Source organism: Bos indicus, chromosome 22 (assembly GCF_029378745.1).
Source record: "Bos indicus isolate NIAB-ARS_2022 breed Sahiwal x Tharparkar chromosome 22, NIAB-ARS_B.indTharparkar_mat_pri_1.0, whole genome shotgun sequence".
Taxonomy (NCBI): domain Eukaryota; kingdom Metazoa; phylum Chordata; class Mammalia; order Artiodactyla; family Bovidae; genus Bos; species Bos indicus.
This window is the reverse complement of record NC_091781.1, coordinates 50,789,004-50,808,025: the sequence shown is the minus strand read 5'-3', so window position 1 is coordinate 50,808,025 and position 19,022 is coordinate 50,789,004. Positions and strand designations below refer to the sequence as shown.

The 19,022-nt window shown below is 58.4% G+C and overlaps 2 protein-coding genes across 4 annotated transcripts; both read right to left on the bottom strand.

Moving 5' to 3' along the window:
* Positions 1-61: 61 nt before the first annotated feature.
* LOC109575927 (laminin subunit beta-2) lies at positions 62-14,355 on the bottom strand. 3 transcript variants are annotated; one of them, XM_070777201.1, is made up of 33 exons: positions 14,250-14,355; positions 14,070-14,158; positions 13,776-13,948; positions 13,556-13,691; positions 13,400-13,473; positions 12,815-13,003; positions 12,654-12,717; positions 12,234-12,436; positions 12,025-12,145; positions 11,163-11,351; positions 10,777-10,956; positions 10,545-10,657; positions 10,214-10,293; positions 9,992-10,124; positions 9,652-9,810; positions 9,445-9,572; positions 5,268-5,400; positions 4,892-5,084; positions 4,671-4,814; positions 4,220-4,451; positions 3,973-4,136; positions 3,662-3,886; positions 3,353-3,570; positions 3,158-3,254; positions 2,690-3,062; positions 2,423-2,607; positions 2,108-2,349; positions 1,682-2,030; positions 1,141-1,348; positions 902-1,043; positions 643-819; positions 392-551; positions 62-310 (listed from the first exon to the last, which is right to left on the bottom strand). In XM_070777201.1, exons 2-33 carry the CDS (start codon positions 14,155-14,157, stop codon positions 174-176), a joined length of 5,409 nt encoding a protein of 1,802 aa, XP_070633302.1. In that variant the 5' UTR covers position 14,158; positions 14,250-14,355; the 3' UTR covers positions 62-173. The 3 variants fall into 3 exon arrangements, with proteins under 3 accessions (XP_070633302.1, XP_070633304.1, XP_070633303.1); XM_070777203.1 differs by lacking the exon at positions 3,662-3,886; XM_070777202.1 differs by lacking the exon at positions 14,250-14,355 and having other exon boundaries at positions 14,070-14,236.
* A 101-nt stretch (positions 14,356-14,456) lies between these two features.
* On the bottom strand, positions 14,457-18,925 carry LOC109575926 (laminin subunit beta-2-like). The gene is made up of 9 exons (XM_070777229.1): positions 18,795-18,925; positions 18,371-18,627; positions 18,075-18,239; positions 17,827-17,965; positions 16,849-17,038; positions 16,627-16,768; positions 16,291-16,464; positions 15,932-16,088; positions 14,457-15,657 (listed from the first exon to the last, which is right to left on the bottom strand). The coding sequence occupies exons 1-9, from the start codon at positions 18,805-18,807 to the stop codon at positions 15,524-15,526; spliced, it is 1,371 nt and encodes a 456-aa protein (XP_070633330.1). The 5' UTR covers positions 18,808-18,925; the 3' UTR covers positions 14,457-15,523.
* Positions 18,926-19,022: the final 97 nt, after the last annotated feature.

The window sequence follows — 19,022 nt, the reverse complement described above, 5'->3', positions numbered from 1 at the left end:
GCCTCTACAGACTCCTCCCAGAGACCCCGCCCTCCCCAAATCAGAGTCCAGACCACACCCGGGAATTCACACTGGTTTATTGGGGGGGGCCTTGCCAGGCTGAGGACTGTTCATGCACAGGCGATCATGCGTGCGGGGTAAGGCTAGGGACCGGGGGGCGCCTCGGGCAGGGGTCACTGGCAGGTGTTGTAGATCTGGACCTGCAAGTTGATGGCCTGAAGCACACTGCGCATCCTGGCCTCCAGCCCGTCCAGCTGAGCCGCTTTGCCCTCCAGCGCCCGCTCGTTCTCCTCATAAGTGCCTTCCAGCTCTGGCAGAGACGGGTCTCAGATGAAGGGTCCTTCTCCCAGAGAGCCTCACCTTTCTGGGGCCCTCCCACCCCCATCCTCACCTTGCAGCCGCTGCAGCTTGTCTTGAGCGGCTTGCAACAAGCCCCGAGCTTCGTCCCGCAGTTGCTCTGCCCGCGCCTGCGCAGCCAGCACACCCTGGGCCTTGCGCTCAGCCAGGGCCCTCACTGTCTGGTACTGGTCCCCCAGGGGGCCCTGCAGCAGCTGTGGATGTAGAAGCCGGGGGCTGAGTGGTGGCCCAGTGGAGGCCCAGCCTCTATCCCCAGCCCTTCCAGCTGGCTCTGCCTCAACCCACCTGTTCAGCTTCCCGGGCACGATCCTGGGCACTGCCAGCCGTTTCTTCGGCACTCGAGGCTGCCAGGCTATTCCCTGCTCGCTTCAGTTTCAGAGCCTCCAGGAGACCATCCAGTTGCTGAGCCCGCTCACCTGCGGAGCTCAGTGCCTGCTCAGCACCTGCCATCCTCTCCTGCACCTGCCGTGGGTGGGCCCAGGATTAAAGGGGTTTATGTGGTGTGCTCCTAACCTGGCCCCACTGGTGTCCAGGGAGGCCACACCTGGTGTAGGGTCTGCTCTGTGTCCTGTGTGTCAACCACTGCCCCCTGGATGGCACCCTGAGCAGCACCCTGTGCCCGCTGGGCCTCCTCCAGTGCTGCCTGGACTGTCTCTGCCTTCTGTTTCTCACCCTCAGCCCGGCTCCTAGGGAAGAGAGGGAGTCAGAGCCTGCCAGTATCAGGATCAGGTGTCAAGGAGGGGGCAGCGGGGGTGCAGGAGGGTCCAAGGTTGGGGATCAGACCGTGCCCGCCGCGCGTCGTTCAGGAGCTGCTCGGCCCGGCGCACGTCTCCCACAGTGCGCGCCAGGATTGTGTCCACATCTGCCAGGCTCCGGACCCTCTCTGCAATCTCACCCGCCAGCTGCTGGATCTGCTCAGGCGACGCTGGGATGGAGAGTTCTAGCACCCGGGTGGCCACCATCTCAATGCTATCAGGGTCAGCCCCCTCCTCTATGGGGACACAGGCAAGGACTTAAGGTCAGAGCTTGGGCACAGGGACACGATCTGGGGATATGGACTCAGAGACCACACATGGGGTATGGATTTGCTAGCAGGCAGAAGGACAGTAACCAGCAGCTAGTAACCACAAGGACAGGACTCTACATGGGACACAGATTTGGGGCCATGGACTTTGGGATGACATAAAGGCAGGGCTCGGGGTCCACACATCCTGAGTCCCTGCCCATTGGTGGTCACAAACACAGGTGCCGTGTGGGCTCTGACTCAAGTATGAACACAGACACAAGGGAAACACCACGTGGCCTGGGCCACAGGGAGGCTCACGGCTGAGGAAGTCTTTCACATTCTGGATAAGTTGCCGCAGTTCCTGGTTGGCCTGCTCCACCTGGCCCCTGGACGCATGAGCCTTGTCCAGGGCTGCCTGGGCCCGCTGCTGGGCCTCGCCTGCCTGTCGACGGGTTTCAGCTACCTGGCTGAGGATGCCACCGCCTTCTGCCAACGCCCGCTGCAACTCTGCCTGTGTGTGGCGGGCCCGACCCAGCGCCAGGTCCGCCATGGCTGCTGCCCCACTGCAGCTGAGGCCCCCACAGCGGGGCTGCCCCTCCTCATCCCGGCAGCCGGCACCCCCGCAGGGGCTCGTAGCACAGGGCGCATCTCCTGGGGACCCACACACCTGCCAGGCACAGAACAAGTCAGGGCTGGGGGAAGGAACAGCCACACCCACATGTCCCACCCCACACTGAGCCTTACCAGTTCGTTGATGCCTGTCAGACTCAGGGCGTGGGTACGGGCAGAGAGCTCGCCCAGGGCCCGCTGGTTGGCTATGTGCCTGCGGTTGAAATCCTCCCTCCGGGCACTCATCAGGGACTCTGTCCGGTGCCGGGTGTCTGCTGAGTTGCTCACAGGGCTGGGCACTATCAGGGCCGACATGTTGGCACGGCGTTCTGCCTCTGCAGACAGGCTGTGGGCCTGGCGGATGGTGTCATAGGCACCTGAGTTGGGCAGAGGCGGGCAGTCAGCTGAAGATCCACCCTGATCCAACTGCCTCAGGGGTCACCAACTCACCCAGGAAGTTTGAATGCTTGAGCAGGTCCAGATGCTGGTCAAGCTGCCGCAGCGTGAGATTAAGTGCAAGCCCGTCTCGCTCTAGACTACTCAGTGCGTGGTTGGCGTTGAAATTGTCATCCTGCACGTCTGTAAGCTCAGCCTCCAGCCGGGTCAGGTGCTCCGTGGCCTCCCCGATTTCGCGCCTGTGTGAAGTGATACAGAATTCAGGCCTGGCGCGTTGGGCCCCTGCCCCATCCCACCACTCATCCTCGGGTTCGTCCGCACCGCAGCTCCTTTGTGGCCTCCACGAGCTGTGCAGTGGAGGCGGCGGAGGCGTTTCGGGCAGCCACGATGCCCTGCACAGTGCCCAGCTTCTCCTGCAGGTGCCGGAAACTGCTCTCAAAGGCACCCAGCACGCCCGTCTGCTGCAGCTCTTGCGTCCACTGCTCCAGGCGCCGTGTGCGGGCCGCCAGATCCTGCACCACGCGGTCCCAGTCCCCAAAGCACGCGTGGCAGGGATGGCAGGTGGGAAAGACTCCCGAGAAGCCACGGGCACACTGGTCACAGCGCACGCCAGACACGCCAGGGCGGCAGCTGCAGTGGCCCGTGGAACGATGACACTGAGGTGTATCTATCCCACGAGGGTCACAGTCACAGGCTGTGTGGGCAAAGGACAGACCACAGGGTCAGGGTGCCAGTGGAGCATCCTGGGAAGCACCCCCCCATCTACTCTGGCCCCTCTAGCCCCCTTACCTCGGCACTGCAACCCAGGGTCTCCCCAGTGGAGCTCCTGGCACTCAGAACAGGTCCGCCCGCCGAAACCAGCACGGCAGTGGCACTGACCTGTGAACTAGAGTGGGAACAGGCAGAGGTCAATCAGGGGCAGAGCCGAGACCGGAGGCAGACAGCTGGCCCCACCCACCCAGGGGTCCACAGGAAGTGCCCTACCTCGTTGCAGGCAGGGCCTCTGGCTCGGCTCGGGTGGCAGGCACAGGGCTGGCAGCCACGGCCACTGGTGAGGTTCCAGAAGTTGGGGGCACAGCGGTCACAGCTCAGGCCCTGGACATTGGGGAGGCATGGGCACTGCCCGCTGCTTGGGTCACAGTTGCAGTGGTCAGTGGATGGACACTGCCGGGCATCTGTGCCCAGCAGGTTGCAGGTACAGCCTGTGCCAGCCGAGATGGGGACACCAGTCAAGGGGTGCACACCAGTCAAGGGGAGCCCCACCCAGTGGTCCTCTCCCATCCCCACACTCACGGTGACAGCTCTGTCGGGCAGCCTGCCCATGGAAGCCAGGCTTGCAGTGGGCACAGCGTGGCCCCTCCGTGTGGTATAAGCAGTGCAGGCATTGCCCCGAGTGGGGGTCACAGGCATCCGGGTCCGTGGGGTCAATGTTCCCACTGCACTCGCATGGTTGGCACCCGCCGCCTGGCCTTGATGGGTCCCCGAAGTGCCCGGGGGCACAAGCTTCGCATCGCAGCCCTGCCCACGGTCGGAGGGTGGGGGGAGGCGTGAGTGCTCAGCCCAGCTGCTCCACCCTGGTCCCGCGCCTGAACCTCCTCACTCACCTGTGTAGCCTGCCCGGCAGTGGCACACAACCTGCTGCGAGTACCCATCCCTGTGGCAGGAAGTAGCAAAGTGCCGCCGGCTCCCAGGGCCTTCGGGGCAGGGGCAGGGCCGGCACTGGCCCCCGTAGGGCAGCCGGGGGTCCCCATGGAAGCCAGCAATGCACCTGCAGGGAGCAGAGGGAAACGCTGCATCCTCCCTGAGCGGTGTGCCTACCCACCCGCTCGTCCACGGCTGCTCCAGGCTCACCTTTCACAGTGCTCACCCCCAGTGTGGTCCCGGCAGCCCAGGCAAGTGCCAGTGTTGGGGTCGCACTCGTCTGCGTGCCCATGGCAGACGCAGGGCCGGCAGCTCGGGAACCCCCACTGGCCTCGTTGGCAGCGGTCACAGCGAAGCCCAAAGGCACCAGCTTGGCAGGGGCACTGCCCACTGGTGGCATCACACAGGCCACTGAGCGCCCCCTCGGGGCTGCACTGGCAGGCTGGGGGCAAGGCAGAGACTGAGCCAGGGAGGGGCTTTGAGGGGAAGCTGGGTGAGGTCAGGGTGGAAGGTCAGGGGATGGAAGAGAAGGTCAAGTGATCAGGGCTGAGGATGTGGGGTCCGAAGCCAGAATGAGAAGGAAGAAGTAGCACCAGAAAAAGGAGGAAGAACAGTAGTGGGGAGGGGGGCAGACAACTGGAGGGATGAGGCCAGTGAATACCTTGACAACCCGTGGGGCCAAAGCCATAGTAGCCAGGGGCACAGAGGTCACAGCGGCGCCCAACCACTGCAGGTTTGCACCGGCACTGACCGCCATGGGGGTTGCACTCGGAGCTCAGGGAGCCCTGGGGGTCACACTGACAGGCTGTGGGGAGAGGGAACAGGGCAGGTCAGGCTGAGCCCCCACACCTCCACCCCACCAGCCACACCACACACACTCACGCAGGGCTCCGTTGTAGAGCAGCGTGGACAGGCTGATGAGGAGGGGGGCACAGGCCTCAGAAGGAAGGGGCTTGCTGGGCATCAAACCCTCCTCGTGGCAGCGGTAGCGTTCAAAGGTGGCCCGGCGCTCGAGAGAGGCTGCGTCACCCCCGCTAAACATCTCCAGCACCAGGACACGGGGCAGCAGCACCAGCTTGAGAGATGAGAAGGAAGAGTGCAGTTCAGAGCCTGGACCACGTGGGACCACCAGGACACGAAGCTGGGTCCCCCCAGACCTGCCTGTTCCATCCCCAGCGCTGTCCATCTGGCCACCACTACGAGACCCAGCCCACAGGCCCCACCATCTTGGTAGGTATGGGAAGAAGGAGGTGTTCACCGAGTCAATGAGTAGGCTGGCTCCGGAATAGGGGGCCTCAGGCTGGGCACTTCCTCCTGTTCGCACCAGCTTGAGATGTAGCTTGTAGGAGATGCCAGGCTCCAGGCAGACAGGTCTGGGAAACACCATGTGCCTGGGGTAGGGGAGGACAGGTATGGGGGTCACCCAGAGTTCCCCTATGCCTCTTCTTGGGCCTCCCCTCGCCACACCCAGCAACCAAACCACTGGCCAAGAAACAGACTGCGCTGGGCCACTGTCTGGGCCACAGCTGACAACCAGGCAGAGAATCTGTATAGAAGATTCCCATAAACGTGCCTTCACTGGGATCATCACCTGTGCTGAAAATACTTCATATGGCCTTGCAACCCCACAGCATTTCCCTGGCACAAATATTCAGTTCAGTTCAGTTGCCCAGTTGTGCCCGACTCTTTGTGACCCCGAGGACTGCAGCATGCCAGGCTTCCCTGTTCATCACCAACTCCCGGAGTTTACTCAGACTCATGTCCATCGAGTCGGTAATGCCATCCAACCATCTCATCCTCTGTCATCCCCTTCTCCTCCTGCCTTCAATCTTTCCCAGAATCAAGGTTTTTTTCTGAGTCAGTTCTTCACATCAGGTGGCCAGAGTATTGGAGTTTCAGCTTCACCATCAGTCCTTAATACCTTCCAGTTTTCCCCCAGGTCCTTTTTACGCTTCCTTCAACCCCCACCTCCAACCTTTGACCAAGGCTCCTCTTCACCAAGACTGCATCACCTCCCCCTGCCCCAGGTCATTCCCAGCAGCTTTAAACCCACCCTAGGGTTCTTCTTCGATTCTCCCTGAAAAAATCTTTACTCAAGATTCAGGTCTCCCTCAGCTGCTGTTCTTTGTTCTCCTGCCCAACACAGCCCTAAAATGTAACCGTAGTCACTGCGTCCACTGTCTAAGCCTCCCACTCCCGAGGAGCTTGTGTCCCAACATGCCATGCAGTCGGCCTGTCCCAAGGTCACCGGTGACCTCCCTGTAGCCAAACCTAGCGGCTACTTCTCTATTCTTATCTGCTGAGGCGTCCAGCACCATGCAGTGAGAACCGTACGCCTTCCTTCCTCAGACGCTCTTCTCAGTTTCTGGGACCTTGTCCAGACTCCTGACTTTTCCCCATCCCCCAGCTGCTCCCTCTCTACTGGGTTCTAACACTAGAGTACCCCAAAGCTTGCTTCTGCTCCTCCTTCCTTTTTCTGGTCATTTAATTGAGAACCACCTCTTTACAGACAAGTCTTACATCTCCAACGTGAGCCCTCCAGTAATTCCAGACACACAAATCCAACCACCCCCGGCCTTGTCCCCTCATGTCTCAGCATCTCAGAAGTGCTCCCCGCTAGGTCTCCATCTCAGAAAAGAGCCCATGCCACCCAGACGCCCAAGCCCCAAACCCTGGAGACACCTTTCCACATTTTCTCCCTTTCCTACATGTCTAAGCTGTCAGCTCTGCCACCAGAACCCTATGGAAACTTCCTTTCCTTGCCACCTCAACTGCTACACCTGTGTCCAGCCTGCTGTCACTCGGTTAACTCAGTAACTTCTAGCAGAGCTCCCACCTTCCACCTGGGCCCTTTAGGTCTATCCTCCACTGGGAAACCAGATGAGTCTTTGTTAAATGTAAAGTTGGCCAAATGTCCATGGTGGGTACAGCCAGGCTCATTATGCTATTCTCTCTGCTTCTATGTATTTCTATTTTTCAGTTCAGTTCAGTCGCTCAGTCATGTCCGACTCTTTGCGACCCCAAGAATCTCAGCACGCCAGGCCTCCCTGTCCATCACCAACTCCCGGAGTTCACCCAGACTCACGTCCATCGAGTCAGTGATGCCATCCAGCCATCTCATCCTCTGTCATCCCCTTCTCCTCCTGCCCCCAACCCCTCCCAGCATCAGAGTCTTTTCCAATGAGTCAACTCTTCACATGAGGTGGCCAAAGTACTGGAGTTTCAACTTTAGCATCATTCCTTCCAAAGAAATCCCAGGGCTGATCTCCTTCAGAATGGACTGGTTGGATCTCCTTGCAGTCCAAGGGACTCTCAAGAGTCTTCTCCAACACCACAGTTCAAAAGCATCAATTCTTCGGTGCTCAGCCTTCTTCACAGTCCAACTCTCACATCCATACATGACCACAGGAAAAACCATAGCCTTGACTAGACGGACCTTTGTTGGCACAGTAATGTCTCTGCTTTTGAATATGCTATCTAGATTGGTCATAACTTTCCTTCCAAGGAGTAAGCATCTTTTAATTTCATGGCTGCAATCACCATCTGCAGTGATTTTGGAGCCCCCAAAAATAAAGTCTGACACTATTTCCACTGTTTCCCCATCTATTTCCCATGAAGTGATGGGACCGGATGCCATGATCTTTGTTTTCTGAATGTTGAGCTTTAAGCCAACTTTTTCACTCTCCACTTTCACTGTCATCAAGAGGCTTTTGAGTTCTTCTTCACTTTCTGCCATAAGGGTGGTGTCATCTGCATATCTGAGGTTATTGATATTTCTCCTGGCAATCTTGATTCAGCTTGTGCTTCTTCCAGTCCAGTGTTTCTCATGATGTACTCTGCATAGAAGTTAAATAAGCAGGGTGATAATATACAGCGTTGATGTACTCCTTTTCCTATTTGGAACCAGTCTGTTGTTCCATGGCCAGTTCTAACTGTTGCTTCCTGACCTGCATACAGATTTCTCAAGAGGCAGATCATGTGGTCTGGTATTTCCATCTCTTTCAGAATTTTCCACAGTTTATTGTGATCCACACAGTCAAAGGCTTTGGCATAGTCAATAAAGCAGAAATAGATGTTTTTCTGGAACTCTCTTGCTTTTTCCATGATCCAGCAGATGTTGGCAATTTGATCTCTGGTTCCTCTGCCTTTTCTAAAACCAGCTTGAACATCAGGAAGTTCACGGTTCACATATTGCTGAAGCCTGGCTTGGAGAATTTTGAGCATTACTTTACTAGCGTGTGAGATGAGTGCAATTGTGCAGTAGTTTGAGCATTCTTTGGCATTGCCTTTCTTTGGGATTGGAGTGAAAACTGACCTTTTCCAGTCCTGTGGCTACTGCTGAGTTTTCCAAATTTGCTGGCATATTGAGTGCAGCACTTTCACAGCATCATCTTTCAGGATTTGGAATAGCTCAACTGGAATTCCATCACCTCCACTAGCTTTGTTCATAGTGATGCTTTCTAAGGCCCACTTGACTTCACATTCCAGGATGTCTGGCTCTAGGTCAGTGATCACACTATTGTGATTATCTGAGTCATGAAGATCTTTTTTGTACAGTTCTTCTGTGTATTCTTGCCATCTCTTCTTAATATCTTCTGCTTCTGTTAGGTCCATACCATTTCTGTCCTTTATCGAGCCCATCTTTGCATGAAATGTTCCCTTGGTATCTCTAATTTTCTTGAAGAGATCTCTAGTCTTTCCCATTCTGTTGTTTTCCTCTATTTCTTTGCATTGATCGCTGAAGAAGGCTTTCTTATCTCTTCTTGCTATTCTCTGGAACTCTACATTCAGATGCTTATATCTTTCCTTTTCTCCTTTGCTTTTTGCTTCTCTTCACAGCTATTTGTAAGGCCTCCCCAGACAGCCATTTTGCTTTTTTGCATTTCTTTTCCATGGGGATGGTCTTGATCCCTGTCTCCTGTACAATGTCACGAACCTCCATCCATAGTTCATCAGGTACTCTATCTATCAGATCTAGGCCCTTAAATCTATTTCTCACTTCCACTGTATAATCATAAGGGATTTGATTTCTATTTTTACAGGATAAAAAGTTTAAAAGAAATAATGATTTTAAAAAAAAGATCCATGAAACAAATACGAACCCCCCAATATAATAAAAACCTTAATCAGGCCAGTTACATCCCTGCTCAGAGCACTCTGACACCCTCCCAAGCCCCTACAGGCACCCCCCTATCCTGACACTGAAGGGCTCCCCTCAATTCCTGCCTTGGCCTCTGGAACTTGGGCCCCTGAAGGAGCAGGCCCGGTTCTCTCTACTTCCTTCCTCTGAGCCACACCGTGCCCAGCAGCATCGGCAAACAGCAGCCAGGAGGAGCAGGCACTCAAAGGAACAGATGAATGAGCAGTTGGAGTGGAGCAGCCGACCCACAACCCACCCCCCAAACAGTGGTAGGTGCTCCCACTAGCGTCCTCACCTGCTGCCTGGCCGTAGGGTCCCTGGGATGTGGTCGTCTTGGGGCAGCACGTGCCCACATGGGCTGCGGGCAGACACAGGCCCTGGACGCTGCACAGTCAGTTCCATCTCTGCCCACTGCTCTGGCACCTGGGGGGACACGGGATGATGGAGGAGGTGCTCTCACGTGCAGAGGGTGAGCTCTGGGTTAGGTGTCGCAGGATCTGACCTGGGGCTCCAAGCGCAGGAGCACGTCGTAGTCCATGGCTCTCGGTACAGAGGCCACCACGAACTCCAGCACCTGGCCTTCCTGCAGCCTAACAAAGCCCGGGCCGGTCCAAGATGGAGTGCCCCCAGGGGTCACCAGACGCTCCACCACATCGAGCACCTGGGAGGCAATGCAGCCGGGGGTGGGGGGATCTTCTGCCACAGCCTGTCCCCAGGCCCCAGCTCTCCAGTGGACGCCCTGCTCAAGGCAGACACCCTCCCTCCACCAGGCGCCACCCATAACCCAGCCTCTCCATCCATAGTGCCATCCATGTCCTGCCCCCCAACAGTGCCCCGCTTACCTGCCCCCGGGGTTCCTCAGCCTCCCAAGTTAGGTGGTCAAGGAAGGGCCGGAAATAACCAGGCTGCACCTGCTCGCAGCGTCGCCCCACCATGTGCTGGCGGCAGCGGCACTGACCCGTGGCCTCGTTGCACCTGGGGAACACGTGGTTACTCCAGAGGATCCCGCCCTCCTGCCCAGGATCCTCTCCCCAACCACCCAGGGCCCCTTATACAGCACTCACTGGGGATCCAAGGCACCACCGATGTCGCAGTCACATGGACGGCAGCCGAGCAGGTCGTGGCTCAGCCCCCAGTGGCCAGGCTGCGGGACAAGAGGTTGCTGAGGGCCCAAAACAGACTCCCCTCTCTGCCCAGCAGAGAGTCCGATGATGACTCTCAGCCTCTACACTCCTTGGGGAAAGCATGGTCCCCAGACCACTGGCTCCCACCCTCGGCCTCTCACCCAGGTTCAGGCCCTAAGCCCTCAGCACCCACCCAGGGGGGCATGGACACCACCCCCCAGCCCTGTGCTCTGAGGACAAGCACAGAACTCCGGCCCCCCTCCAGTCACACCAGGCAGCGGTTGCAGCCCTGGCCGGTCACCAGACGCTTGCAGAAACAGGCTCCACTGTTGCGGTCACAAGGGGTGCCCCCCGGCACCGTGCCCCGTGGGTCACACTGACATCCTGCAGGGAAGGAGACATCAGCACTGTGGGGAGCTGGAGCAGTGCTCGTGTCTGGCTGGGTCAAGAGTAAGAGGTCCAGGGTCAAGGTCAGGACTGGAATCAGGATAGGAGGCACATACGCTGGCAGCCCAGGGGGTTGTTGGCACTGAGCCCAAAGAAGCCGTCGCGGCACTGCTGGCAGCGAGAGCCCACCACGTGTTCTTTGCAGCGACACTGGCCCGAGACCAGCCCCAGGGCAGGGTCATCGTGGGGATCACAGCGGCCCCCGTCTTGGGAACCCATGGGGTCACAGTCACAGGCTGAGGGCACAAAGAAGTGCAGAGTTACCCTAGGCCAATGAGCCCAGCACCAGTCAAGTCTCAAGCCCCACCCTAGATTCCCAGTCTGGCCCCCACCACTCCCCCACCCTCCACCCCAAATCTCTGTAACTTGGCCATAGTCTGGCACATCCTCTGCTCTAACCCGGGGACAGCCTTCCTGCTCCAGGGTTCAGTTCCCGCCTTACAGCGGCACACAGCGGGGTCACGCAGGTCCTTGGTCGGGTCCCGGTAGAAGAAGGGCCGGCAGAGCTCACATTGGCGCCCGGCTGTGTTGTGCTGACACCCATCACACACGCCTCCACTCACATTGCCGGATGCCAGGTATATGGCCATGTCGAAGTGACAGCTGTGGGCGTGCCCGTGGCACTCGCACTCTTGGGAGAGGGGAAGGAAGAGAGGGCAAAGGTCACTGGAGGGACCGTGCCCTGAGAGGAAGGGACTTAGGGACCCCCAGTGCCACCTTAGGTCCCTGCCACCGGCCAGAATTTGTGGGTGGGGGTTTGGCTTTCTACTGGGCCCCTCATCAGAGCACGCTGTTGAGAAGGGTTGAAGGAGTCCCCGGGGGCATTGAGACCAGGATGAAAAGTGAAAGTGTTAGTTGCTCAGTTGTGTCTGACTCTTTGTGACCCCATGGACCATAGCCCACCAGGCTTCCCTGCCCATGGAATTCTCCAGCAAGAATACTGGAGTGGGTTGCCATTTCCTTCTCTAAGGGATCTTCCTGACCCAGGGTCAAACCCAGGTCTCCTGCATCGCAGGAAGTTTCTTTAACCATCTGAGCCACCAAGGAAGGCCCCTTCACAAATCCTTTTTTTTTTTTGGCCACGCCTTATGGTTTCAGGATCTTAGTTCCCTGACCAGGGATTGAACCCAGGCCCTGGCAGTGAAAGCGCTGAGTCCTAACGACTGGGCCACCAGGGAATTCCTTCCTGATATCCTTCAGACACAATCTAGGTGTTAGGGACTTAACCAACCATCTCTAGGTTGTACCCTGGGCATAGCCAGGCCACAGAGTTTTGGGGCAGTGGGGGCTGGGGTCTTACTCACTCTTGCAGGCATGACTATGGCGGTCCTCAGCCGGGTGCCAGGGCAAGTCGTGATAGAAATCCTGACACTGCTCACAGTTAAGGCCGCGAGTGTTGTGTTTGCAGACGCAGGCCCCATGAACCTAGGAGGGTGGGCAGGCGAGTGGTCAGCACGGCCCAGCCGGGCCCGCCCCTGCCCACAGCCCAGCTCAGCCAGCCGAAGGCCCTCACCATGCCCTCAGCGTGGGCTGGTGCCCCTGGGGCAGGCGCACACTGTGAGGCGTGTCCGTAGCAGAAGCAGTTGCCACGCACGACCAGCTCATAGAGGGCATAATAGTACTTCTCGCGGATCTCCCGCCGGGGGTCAAGCAGGTTGTCCCCAAGTGTGTGTAGCCGTGTCAGGTTTACCCGCAAGTTGGTGATCTTCAGCAGGTCTAAGCAGAGGGAAGAAGACTGGGAACCCACTGGCCCACACCCAGCCAGGGGGCTGAAACTGCCAAGGTCACCTTGGGAGACCTCCTGTCTCTAGCTGTATGAGCTAAACTGGACTTGGCACCTGCCCTAGGAAACACCCAAAATAGCTCCCGAGGCCCCAGAGAGTTAGCAGCCGGACTCTGGGACTGTGCCAGGCTCAGAGAAGGGAGCACTCACTCTGGATCCATGGGCTGTAGGGGTCTGGAATGGGGATGGCAGGGTCCAGCACCCGATAGATGACCTGGGAGGGCATGGAGGCATTGCAGACACTGGACCTGGGTCCAAGGGCACGCCCACCGTGCCCCCTCTCTGCCCCAAGCCCAGAGGCCAGCCCTCACCTCGCCTTCAGTGGATGGCTCAATCTCTGAGTAGCGGGACTCACAGACAACATCGTCCCAATGCCGTGGTGGGGCTAGCGGGACTCCAGGGAAGTCTGCCGCACAGTCATAGGAGAAATAGCGGTACACGCGCCACGTGCGTCCAAAGTCAGCCGAGCGCTCCACCAGCATGGCAGCGGGGCGAAATGTCTGGGTGGGGAGCACGGCTCATCAGCGGGCACCAGGACCCAAGTCCAGCCCAGGCCTGTCAAGAACCCTGTCCAGCTGGGGCCTGCTCTCAAGCAGCTCATGGAGAGGTAGGGGTGACCAAAGTGAGCCAAGAAAGAATCGGGAAGGAAAGCCACCCCGAGTGGGGAAGTCAGGATCCCCAGGGAGACAGCGCCTGACCCAGCCTGGGATTGGAGCAGCGTGTACACAGGCCTGGAGGTGGGAGGCAACAGAACTGTGGGAGGTGAAAGGGCCTCCCATCTAGCCAGGGCACAGCATATGAGTACAGAGAGGCTGGACTGAAGATCTGGGACTCTGTTCATGGGCACTGGGGAGCCAAGCAGGGTGCTTCAAGCAGGCTCCCAGACATGCGGGCACCTTGAAGGTCATGATGAGGTGTGTGAAATGGAACTCAGCCTCCAAGTCCAGCTGGATGGTGACCATGGGGACACCTGGGGCAGGAGTCAGAGGTCAGGGCCTTGAGGCTACTTGGTGGGCAGCCCTGCTCCCCCCATACCCCACCCGCAGCCTCACCATTCTCTGACTGCCACCAGGCTGCCCGGCGCTGTGGTGCAAAGCTGGTAACTACATTCTGGATGCGATGGCTGTTTGGGTTGTCTCTGGCAGAGAAGGGGCGCCGGGAGTCACACAGAAAGCATTTCTTCTCATCCTGGGTCGGATCAGGGTCAGGGTCAATGTCTCAGCCACTGCTAGTCCATCCTGACTCGGACCCCCACCTCCACCCCAGTCCCACCTGCAGGTGACTGACGATGCAGTAGGGCTGGGGGCCGCGCAAACCACAGGTGGACGAGGCGGTCAGTCTGTCAGCGCGGCCCACCAGCAGGTCGCCTGTGGCAGGGTAGCAGCTTCCCCGAGAACAGCTTGGCACATCCGGGGCTGGGGCCTGGGCCAGGGCGGTGACCAGCACTGGGAACAGGGGGTCAGCTGGTTCTACTACACTACCCCACTCCCCGCAGCCCCTGATCCAGCTACCCCAGGACCCACCATCACATCCCACCCCCGCCAGGCCTTCACCGGGCCCTCTCACCGCTCAGCAGCAGGCCCAGATGAAGCTGCCAGGGCCCAGGCTGTCCCGGCAGGTCCCTCCCTCGTCCCCCTGCTGCGACCCACTCCATCCTGAAGAGGAGAGGAAGAGGATGATGGGGGATGAGAGGCCTGGGGCCCGTGCCCTCCTATCCCCTCCCTTCGGGTCCCATGTTGACTCTGCCTGTGTGGGTCCTTGGCTGATTCCCCACTCGGTCCTCTGTCGGTCCAGCGGTCCCTCCACTAGCGCGGAGTCCAGCGACTTTGAGCAAAGTTGGGAAGTATGGCAGGAAGTAAAGCATGGAGCGGATCTCGGGCGGGAGCGCAGCTTTGTACAGAAAACCCCTACCTCTCTGGGAACTCTCACTCTAGAAACTAGACACAGACCGGCTCACCTGGAAACCTTTATTGTGCCCCCAGGCCCAGGTCTGCACAAAGCCAGGGGAACACTGGGGTTTGGGGTCCTAGGCCACTGTAGTTCAGGGACAAACCAAGTAGGGGTTGTGGCATAAGCCAAGGAGAGGAGTGTCATCTTGGAGACCTCAAGGGGCCATGGAGACTGTGTCCCCAGTGTCGTCGGTGCTATGCGCGTCTCCATCACTTAGGCTTTTCAGTCCCAGGGCTCCAGCATCAGGGGGGCGGTGGAAAGGCGCACTCAGGGTGCCAAGCCCCCTCTTCCGGGACTGTGAGAAGCTTTAGGACAGCATGACCGGAAGGACAGGACAACATGAGGGTTTGGGAGAGGTGGAGAAAGGCCATCCCCTGTCCAGGCTCTCTGCCTCCCCCAGTCGCTACAACAAGTAGGCATGAGAAGAACTGTTTCCTGGTATGAAAAAGGGAGCTGGGCACCGACAACAGACCACAGCGGTAGCGAGTGAATCCAGATCTTCCGGCTATTCATCCACTCCGGACGTTTCGGCCCGCCGGGAGCGCCCAGATCCGGGCTTGGAATGCGGGCTGCGGGAGCGTGTGCCCCACCCAGGCCCCTGGGACCTCGGCGGGGACCAGACTCCGGGGTCCATAGGGCCCTGTCGGGACAACTTTGAGCTTGCTACATCTGCGCCTACTGTCTTGAGTCAGGTGGAGAGTACCCTGGAGTGGCAGGCCCAGGGAAAAAAGCTGGGGTTCTTTAGGGGAAACATCAAGGTTCACCAGTTATCTGGAGTGGGGTCACCAGACACCAGGGGGGTCACGTGGTCAATCTAAGGGGCTCAGGGATACTAGAGGGCGCTCAGAATTATGGATCACTCAGAGATAAGGCTCTATCAGGATCTCGGGGAGCACTAGATGGCCTCAGGGAGTTGTCCGTGACCCCTCCTATTTGTCAAGATCAGCGCACCACTAAATGACAGGCTGTCACATGGATCACTCAGGGTCAGCAGGCACTCTGGTGTCTCTGGGCTCTCAAGGTCAGGGGATTCCTGGGTCACTGTGGGGTCACTTGGAGTCAGACCGAAGTCAGCAGGTGCCGTATGCCCTGGCCCACAGCCGCATGTGGCCCAGTAGCTCTGCTGCCCGCTGCTCGAGAGCCCACAGCGTGGCCACTTTCTTGCCCAGTGCCTCCTCATTCTGAGCCAGGCGGCGTTCCAACCCTGGGGATTAAGGTCATCTGAGCCAGGCTCTGACCTCTGGCCCTAATCTCTGACCCTGGTCGTCATCTCCATCAAGACCCTGACTCTGATCCCAGCCCTAAATAAGCTCTAACACTAATCAACATTTGACCCCTCTGTTCTGGACTTTGACCCCAGCCTGATCCTCATATGAATATGGACCCAACCTGGATCCAGCCCTGACCCTCCCACACCATCCCTCTAACTCTGACCCTGACCACCCCCTGTACCCACCCATCCTGGCCCAGCCACATACCCTCCAGTCTTCTCCAGCTGTTCTGTACCAGTGTTAGCAGCTCTTGGGCCTCAGCGCGCGCCCGGTGTGCCCGCTCTCCTGCATCCTGCACCGCGGCCACAAGGCTGTCCGTGCCCTCCTGCAACTCCATCACACCCAGCTGGGCCACCTGCAGCTCCTAGGGCAGGGCTGGCTCTGAAAGCCCACCCACCTGGACCCTACCATCCCAAAAGCACTGCCTCCTGAAGTTCCCGGGAGGAAGCAGGGCTTTAGAACTGAGACCCTGCCTCAGCCCAGTGTAGCCCAGTCCCACCTAAACTCCAATTCATGCTACTCCACAGGGGTCCCTGGGACCCTGAAGTCCGCTTTTCCCATCTCACCTGGCCCAGGCTCCTGGCCATGCCCAGGGCATGCGTGGCTTGCTCTTCTGCCTCCCGGGCCTGCCGCTGAGTCAGGGCCAAACGGGTCCTGAGAGCCACAGGTCCACTGGACAGATGTCCCAGTACTGGGGTCACATCCCCTGCCAGTGCAACCTGGGCCAGGTGGCTGGCCACCTGGGGTGGAGATCAGGGGATCACAAAGAGCTCACAGCACGGCAGGGTATTTAGCACTGTGTTGTCAGAATAGGTCAAGGATCTCAGGGGAAGAATAGAGATAGCAGCCTCTGAACAAGAGGCGTGAGGGACTGAAGGGCATGGGGGCGGGGCGCGGATCACCTCCTGTACACTGGCCTCCAGACCGTGAAGTCTCTGTTTCACCACCTGCAGCCCTTGTTCTGCAGCCCTTGCATGAGTTCCCGCCTCAGCCAGCACTCCCTCCAAATCCAGTGCTTGGTGCAGAGCCCTGGCTGTACCCACCCTGAAGGATGCAGGCAATCAGTCTGGCATTCCCTTCCTCCCCACCCTCTGACCTCTACCACCAGCCTCCTGGCCCTTCACCTGGTCTGCTGTGCCCAATGGAGGACACCTTCAGCTTTGGGCAGCTCCTGACCCTCGGCATCTGGTGCAGGGAGGGCACCCTGGATCTGATCCAGCAGGAAGGCAAGGCCCGCTGCCCCATCTTGGGGGACAGGCACCACCAGCCCACGCCATGCCACCAGCTCTATGCTCACAGCATCTGCACCTTCAGCTGTGGGGATGGAGGTAGGGATCCTGGACGTGAACTCTGATCCCTGACTCAACGAGCCTTGACCCTAACCTTTCACTGACCCTGCCTCTGATATGACTATACTGTGTGCTAGAGACTGTGTGCATGCTCAGTCATGTCCAGTTCTTTGTGACCCCATGGACTGGAGCCCGCCAGGCTCCTCTGTCCATGGGATTCCCCAGGCAAGAATACTGGAATGGGTTGCCATTTCCTCCTCCAAGGGATCTTCCCAACTCAGGGACCGAACCCATGTCTCCTGCACTGGCAGGTGAATTCTTTACCACTGAGCCATCTGGGAAGCTCATGCTAGACGCTTCCAAGAACCAATTGTTACATTTTCAGGAATTATATTAAGCACTTGTTAAATAATGTGTGTGTGTGTGTGTGTGTGTTCAGTCACTCAGTCTTGTCCAACTCTTTGTGATCCCTATGGACTGTGGCCCACCAGGCTCCTCTGTCCATGGGATTCCCCAGGCAAGAATACTGGAGTGGGCTGCCATTTCCTCCTCCAGTTGTTAAATAATAGGTAGGCTGATATCAGCCATGATGGGAATTACTCATACCATGAAAATTGACAAACATTACAAATCAAGTCCTCCTGACCCCTAGGTCTAACCTGTTAAAGATTCGCTAGCACACTAGTGCTCCCACTGGACCCCTGGTCAGCCCTGACAAGTCTTCCTCATTCTAGGAGTATCCTAGCAGGGTCCTGGAGACCCACCTGCCCCTGCCCTCAGCAGTGAACAGACATATAACCAGCAGACATGTACCCAAGAGGAAATGCTGGACGGTCTGCACAGTTGCTTGCACACGAGCCATGGTGGCCACGCCCCAGGGCCCCCTTGCACGACGCCACGTCTCCCAGGCCTGGATTCCTGTGGAGCTTGCAGTGGCCTGGGTCTGCCGTAGCTGGTAGGGGTGGGCCATATATGGAATGTGTCTCTTGTGAGCCCATGGCCAAGGCATCGTACCCTGTGACTCCCCCAGGCCCCCCTCCACAGACCCCACAGCTCTGTACCAGATGCTGGCACTGCTCCAAGGTGATGAATGCTATGTCCAGGCTATGGGAGGAGTCACGGGAGGCAATGAGAGCCCACTGGGAGGTAGGCAGGGTCCCAGGGCAAGAGGGAACACCAGAGGGCACAGGAACATGGGCCAGCCCAGGTCCCTGACCCCTGCATCCCTGCCAACAAGATCAGGGTCCCAGTGAGGAATTTATGTCCTGGATCTCGAATGGCCCTACATTCAGTTTAGCCCCAGGAGAGAGTCCTCTCCTTGGCAAAACATCCCCCAGTGACCCATATTTCCACCCACCACTCCAGCTTTGTCTAGCAGTCCCAGAAGCCGAGGGCTCAGCCTCTGGACCCTGTCGACCAGCCCCTTCAATTTCAGCCGCAACACAGCTGGCCCTCTGGGCCGGCCTGTTGCCCACAGTAGCTGCTCTGTCCACCGCCGGGCCTCCTGGGCCTGTCCCAGGAGGCTTTCTGGTCCTCCAAGTGTGGCCACGACCTGGACTGTACGCAGGGCCTCTTGAGAAAGCAGGGCAGCTGAGGAGACCTGGGCCTTAGCATCTGTAGGTGATGGGAATGACAGAGGGGTGGCTCGGGGCTCCACTGGCTGAGGTGGGGTCCATCAGCCTCCTGGGCCCCCCAGATACATAAGCAAAGGCACCTATTCCCTTCCTCCTGGCCCAGCCTTGCCCCCACCCTCACCTGTGGCCCATCTACCTTGGCCTCACCTTGGGCTCCCATGGCCTTCCTGGGCCAGGCCAGGCCCTTGACACAGTCTAACTCCTGGGATAATTCTTCCAGATGTTCACACTGTCCCCTAACCCATGAGTCTCTCTCTGCCACAACCTGTGCTGTGACCCATAGTGTCTGGCCCAATGTGGTTCTTTCTGTCCTGTGGGAAGATGGAATATCAGCCTGGCCACAGATGCCCTTTTCCCCCTGTCTCCTCACTCCAG

What these genes read in the sequence shown, in the direction of transcription:
- LOC109575927 (XM_070777201.1), bottom strand. Translation starts at nt 14,157, where the DNA reads ATGGAGTGGGTCGCAGCAGGGGGACGAGGGAGGGACCTGCCGGGACAG. An exon ending in TGACCCCGCTGTGTGCCGCT is followed by an intron (nt 10,957 to 11,162) that starts GTAAGGCGGGAA and finishes TTGTGCCCTCAG; the next exon opens with CCTGTGACTGTGACCCCATG. An exon ending in AACGACGCGCGGCGGGCACG is followed by an intron (nt 1,044 to 1,140) that starts GTCTGATCCCCA and finishes TCTCTTCCCTAG; the next exon opens with GAGCCGGGCTGAGGGTGAGA.
- LOC109575926 (XM_070777229.1), bottom strand. An exon ending in TGGAGCAGTGCCAGCATCTG is followed by an intron (nt 17,966 to 18,074) that starts GTACAGAGCTGT and finishes CACCCCTACCAG; the next exon opens with CTACGGCAGACCCAGGCCAC. An exon ending in TGGCCAGGAGCCTGGGCCAG is followed by an intron (nt 16,089 to 16,290) that starts GTGAGATGGGAA and finishes GCCCTGCCCTAG; the next exon opens with GAGCTGCAGGTGGCCCAGCT.